Source organism: Eutrema salsugineum, unplaced genomic scaffold, assembly GCF_000478725.1.
Source record: "Eutrema salsugineum unplaced genomic scaffold, Eutsalg1_0 scaffold_12, whole genome shotgun sequence".
NCBI classification, from domain to species: domain Eukaryota; kingdom Viridiplantae; phylum Streptophyta; class Magnoliopsida; order Brassicales; family Brassicaceae; genus Eutrema; species Eutrema salsugineum.
Window position 1 is genome coordinate 4497619 of NW_006256895.1, and position 6102 is coordinate 4503720.

At 42.4% G+C, this 6102-nt stretch overlaps 1 protein-coding gene and 1 non-coding gene across 2 annotated transcripts; one reads left to right on the forward strand and one right to left on the reverse strand.

The window, feature by feature from the left end:
- Positions 1-3376: 3376 nt before the first annotated feature.
- LOC112089623 lies at positions 3377-3483 on the reverse strand. The gene has a single exon (XR_002901250.1). It is a non-coding gene; the product is annotated as a small nucleolar RNA R71 (small nucleolar RNA).
- A 1180-nt stretch (positions 3484-4663) lies between these two features.
- Positions 4664-5388, forward strand: LOC112089123. The gene is made up of 2 exons (XM_024160099.1): positions 4664-4890; positions 4977-5388. Exons 1-2 carry the CDS (start codon positions 4664-4666, stop codon positions 5386-5388), a joined length of 639 nt encoding a protein of 212 aa, XP_024015867.1.
- The last annotated feature ends 714 nt before the right edge of the window (positions 5389-6102 follow it).

Consider the following 6102-nt stretch of genomic DNA (forward strand, 5'->3'; position numbering starts at 1 on the left):
GCAAGTTTGAATTGAACTCAACTCTAATTAAGTGAGAACCTTGAACTTGACTTGAAAATATCTTGTGATGCATTGTTTGAATAAGCTTGTGGATACCGACATACATACTTGAGCTAGAACCATTGTTTTCACCGCCCTTTTTCCTTAGCTCAAGTAGCTGAATCCACATCATGGATCAGTTCCCTCACCTTGAACCCATCCTTCTTTCAAGCCAATGTTTGTGTGTGAATTGAAAGGCCACCTTGGATCAAACTTAGCAGAAAGTGTTAGGTTTAGAGCGACAAGGGCTGGTCTCATTGAGTGCTGTGTTCCAACATCAAGGAACTGAGAGTATTGGCGAGGAATAAGTGTGGGGGAGTGCTTGTTGGTTAATTTTAAAAAGAAGAGAGATGAGTGGAAAAAGGAGAGATGTGAAAACTAGGGGATAGAAAAGAAAAGAAATCAGTCTTGGAGTTTTGAGTTAAAGAAAGTGAGCTCTGGTGTCTTAAAAAGAAAGAGTCTAGCCTCTAAGTAAAAGGAAAAGAAAAAAGAAGCCAAAGAGCTCAAATGTTTTGAAAAGAAAGAAAAAAGAGGCTAGAGGTTGCAAAAGAAAAAGAGCTGTGTAAAGTTTGAACTCCAAGACTTGAGAGTGAAAATGAAAAGTAAGTCCCCTAGTGAAGAGGAAAATGAGTGTGAAAAGTGAGGTTCTTGAGAGAGTGAGCAAGTGAGAAAGCTTTGAGTAGAGTGTGGGGTGTGATGAGTCTTTGCCCTTGTATTGCTTTTTACCTTTACCATTCTGCCAAAGTTTGGTCATTCATAGAGAGATCCCTTTGCTGCATTAAACCCGCTTGAACACTGATGAGATCATTTTAATCTCATAGCCTCTTCCTAGCCAAGCCAGCTTGTTTAAACATTGCATCATTTGATTCACATGATAAAAGCTTAATGAATGTGAAAGAGTTGAGAGAGAGGAGAACTTGTGGAGATTCCTTGTTTAGTTGATATATATCTGAGTATGGCTTTGCATTGCATAATTGAGCATGAACTTGAATTCTCATTGTGATCACTTCTCTCTAAAAGGAAATATGAACTCCCAATGCATTCAACCTCTCTCTCTCATTTGTTCTTTTTGCTTGAGGACAAGCAAATGATAAGTGTGGGGTAGTTGATATATTCATAAATTGCATCATTTAGTGTACATATTTTAGTCCAAATCTTGTCTTATCTCATGCATTTTAGGTCTTTAGGCATTGTTTTAGGACTTAGGAGATTGCATTAGGTCCAAGAGAGTTTTGCATGTTTTGTGATATATCATGGTTTTTTATGGTTTTCGACCATGATATAGATCTTATTTATAGAGTCTGTTTAGTGCTTTTCGAGTCTTTTGGAGTCTTTACAGGTCCTAGGTACGTTTGGAGCTTAATTGGAGATATTGGAGCATTTTGGAGCTAAATGGATGGATTTTCGTAAAGGATGATTTCAGCTGTGCATGAGTGTCGCTCGACACAACCATTGGTGTCGCTCGACACCAAGGACCACAAAAGGAAAAACGTGATTTTATCCAATTTCTGAAGAATCTGTGAAGCCCTAAAGTCTTTAATATTTACAAAAAGGCCCAAAACGTGATTTTTGATTTAAGATGGGTTTTCTGCCTCCTTCATCGATACCTTGGGATTTATTTTAGACTTTCAGAGAGAAAACTTTTGTCATCTATACTTTTGAGAGCTTTTGGGGAGACAAGTCTGAACTCTGTCCGTTTTGAGAGAAGATTTCGAACCCCTGTTATTTATTCAGTGATTTCTTATTTGCAATCTATTCATTCATGTCTATTGCTTTGATATTTATGTCTGAATAGTTAGCTTGTTAGGTTTAGGGTTCTCATAAAGGATTTCATTGAATGTTGGATTGATTTGCTAGTTAGGGTTCATAATCTGATTAGTTCTTCACCATAGGTTGTTCTTAAAGTTAATTCTGGACTGATCACCTAGAACTTAGATCTTAGGTTAATTGATTGACACGAAAGTGTAATTGAATAACTGGAAAGAACCTAGGGTGAGCAAAGTTGCTATCCGCAAAGAAATTTGGTTTAGATACTTTGTGAACATATCAAACCTGCACTTAAGGCTAGTTTATATCTTTAGGATTTGCAAAGAAATTTGGGATTCTAAGATTTAGACTTAGATAATTCTCGCAACGAAAGTTGGTTAATTATAATTTCGTGATTTGAGTTCAAGAACCGCGCTTAACCTGAATCCTGACTAGTTAATTTATCTGCATTCTCTGATTTCCTGAGAAACACCCTGGACCTAATCCTTTTCCAATCGATTTAGAACCGTTTTCATTGTTCTGCTGATTTCAATTCTGTTATTTCTGCTTAGCTTAATTCAATTCTTTTAGGTCTATTGAGTGAATCTCTCGTCTCTGTGGTTCGACCCCTACATACTACAGCCGCACATTTGTGCTCTTGCAGAGTAGCTCTAGGGATTAAACTTTGAGCAGATCAAGTTTTGGCGCTGTTGCCGGGGACTTGATTTTCGCCATTAGACTTTAGATTTTGAGTTTCGACTAAGTTTTTCTTAGTGTCGAGCGACACCCTTAGTGGTGTCATGCGACACCAGTCGTTTTTGTTTGATTTTACTTTTATTTCGTTACTTACGTTGCTCTTTCTCTTTGCCTTTTGTGTTTCAGGTGTATGTAGACTCGCAGTACCAGAAGCAACAAAGACAATCCACTAGTGAATCTTAACAACCAAGAGCTAGCAGAGTTAGAGCAAACGAACAGAAAAGCACAGAAACCGGCAACGATGGAGAACGCAAACAGACTTGTTCGTGATGATGCTGGAATCTGGAGAGACCAAGAAGGCCATGTGTGCAATGAGAGAGGCCAGCGACTTGATGGAGAGGGCAACATCATCCCTCTGGCACCTTTACCGGTGGATGTTGTTGATGTGAATGCAGCACCTGCGGCGCGTGGTAACCAGAGGAATGCTGCTGTGGACCAGAACGTGAGGAACCCTGTAGTTGCTCGAGCCAGGACACTTGGTGATTACAACAGGCCTGAGCAGTTCTATGCAAATCGTTCTGCGATTCGCGCTCCTGCGTTTCAAAGGAACGATTTTGAGCTGAAACCTGTGTACTACACTCTTGTGGGTCAGCATCCCTTTCATGGCCACTCTCATGAGCACCCAATGGATCACATCGAGAGGTTTGAGAACTTGGTCACCAGTATCAAATACAATGGAGTGTCCAATGATTTCCTTCTCTGCAAGCTGTTTCCTTATTCTCTTGCTAGAGAAGCAGCTAACTGGTTGAAGCAGTTGGAGCCAGGATCACTCACTACCTGGGAGGAGACCAGGAATGCCTTCCTGCACAACTTTTTTGATGATGCTAGGTCTGAGGAATTGAGAACAAAAATTTCAACATTCTCTCAGGAACCAACTGAAGCGTTCAAGGCTTCTTGGGTGCGATTCAAATCGTACCAGCGAGACTGCCCCCATCATGGCTTCAGTGATGTTCAACTGTTAGGTATCTTCTTCAGAGGTGTTGATTGGAGGTATCAGATGGCTCTTGATGCAGCGAGCAATGGAAACTTCAACACCAGATACCCAGAAGAAGCTGTTGAGCTCATCGAGAACTTGGCGTCTAGTAATAGCACCAAGAATGCTGGTCTTGAGCGGAAGAAGCAAGCTGGGAACATGGATAGATCACAGATTGCTGAGGTGAAGGCTAAGCTGGACTCTGTGCATAGTCTTCTTGTGGCTAAGAAATCTGTCAAATTTGCTGCAGAGGTTGAGAGTTTTGAACCAGAAGAAGAACCTGAGGAAGAGGATGTTAACTTCATCAATGGAGCTGGATTTCAGGGTCAGAGATTTGGTACTCAGCAAGGAAACAGGAACTACAGTGGAAACAATCAGAGGAGTACCTTCACAAGTAATCAGAACTCTTCTGGTTACACTCCTAAACCTCAGTACCAGAAACCATTCTCCAATAACAGCTTTTCAAGGAACTATGGTGCTCCTCCTCCTCAAACTGCAGATAATGAGGTGAAATCTATGCTGGAACAGATCTTGGAAGGTCAGCAGAAGATTACTATGGACTTCAATGGGAAGATTGATGCTCTATATCTGGATCTGAATGGGAAATTCGAAGCTCTGAACACTCATGTCAAGAAGTTGGATATTCAAGTTGCACAGACTGCTGAAGCTGTAAAAAGACAAGAGGGATTTCTTCCAGGGAAGACTGACACCAACCCAAGACATCATTGCAGTGCCATCACGTTGAGAAGTGGTAAAAAGCTTACTCCTGAGCTTCAAAAGGGTGATCCTGAGGATGAAATCGTGGAACTGGAGGAATCTGTAGAAGATTTTGAAACTGCAGAGCCGGTGTTGGGCGACACTACCACTAGTGTCGCACGACACCAAGTCAATGATATGAAGAAAACACCAGCAGTGACGGACGACACCAACACAGGGGTTGAGCGACACCAAGACGCCGAGACGAAGAAGAAACTAGCAGTGTCGAGCGACACCACCACTAGTGTCGATCGACACCAGCCGCCATTTGAGGAAATCATCACCACGAAGCCAAAACCAGCGGAGGAAAGAGTGTACAAACCTAAGATTCCTTACCCAAGAAACCCTAGGAAATCTTAGTAGGAGCTAGATGAAGCAAGATGCAAAGCTTTGATGGAGAAGCTGGTAATCGAGATTCCTTTGGTTCACGCTGTGAAGATTACTCTAGTCATTAGGCGTTATGTGAAGAGAATGGTGACTAGTAATCTGAGCTATGAGCAAGGAGTGATGATGATTTCTGAACAGGTCAGTGCTGTGATTCAGAACCGGATTCCAGAGAAGCTCTCGAACCCAGGAAGCTTTGTCTTGGACTGCTCTATCTTCTCAGAGAGATTCAAGAGGTCGCTGTGTGATCTTGGTTCGAGTGTCAATCTTATGCCATACTCAGTAGCTGTTAGCCTTGGAATGACTGATTCAAACCGACCAGGATCTCTCTAATCCTAGCAGATCACTCTATAAGGATTCCAGAAGGTGTCTTGGAAGATGTTCCAATCAAGGTTGGAGATTGCATGATTTCTGCAGATTTTGTCGTTCTGGAATATGGAGAGGAACCCAAAGATCCTCTCATCCTGGGAAGACCTTTCCTAGCTACAGCTGGAGCTATTATTGATGTGAGAAAGGGCAAGATAGCTTTGAATGTGGGTGATTTGGTCATGAACTTTGACATGGACAAGCTGATGAAGAAGCCCACTATAGATGGTCAGACATTCTATGTGGACACTCTCACTGACTTCGCAGAGGAGGTTCTTCATGAGATGCAACCTGCAGATCCGCTGGAGAGAGCCTTGACTACTTCTGCAACTGAAGCAGAACATCTGGATGACATAACTGCAGCATAAATCAAGATGCTGGACGCTAGCGAGCAAGTGATGCGTTTGGTTACTCAAGAGGAGCTGATTGGCACTTCTGCAAAAGCCGAAAAGCCCAGCGACTGGAGTGAGGAGAAAGCTCCTAAAATTGAGCTCAAACAGCTCCCTGCAGGGTTGAGGTATGCATTTCTGGGACCTAATTCTACTTATCCAGTGATTGTTAATGCTTCTTTAAACAACGCAGAGCTCACTTTACTGCTAAGCAAGCTGCGCAAGTTTCGCAAAGCTCTTGGCTATTCTCTTGATGATATTTCAGGTATCTCTCCGGACTTGTGCATGCATAGGATCCATCTTGAGGATGAGACAAAATCATCGATTGAGCACCAGAGGAGGCTGAACCCAAATTTGCAGGAGGTGGTCAAAAAGGAGATCATGAAGCTGCTGGAAGCTGGGATCATCTATCTGATTTCAGACAGTTCTTGGGTCAGTCCAGTGCACGTGGTCCCTAAGAAGGGAGGGGTCATTGTGGTGAAAAATGAAAAGAATGAGCTGATTCCTATAAGAACGGTGACTGGACACATGATGTGTATAGATTACCGAAAGCTGAACGCTGCGACCAGGAAGGATCACTTCCCTTTGCCATTCATCGATCAGATGCTTGAGAGATTGGCCAACCATCCATACTACTGCTTTCTCGATGGGTATTCAGGTTTCTTCCAGATCCCTATACACCCGGATGACCAG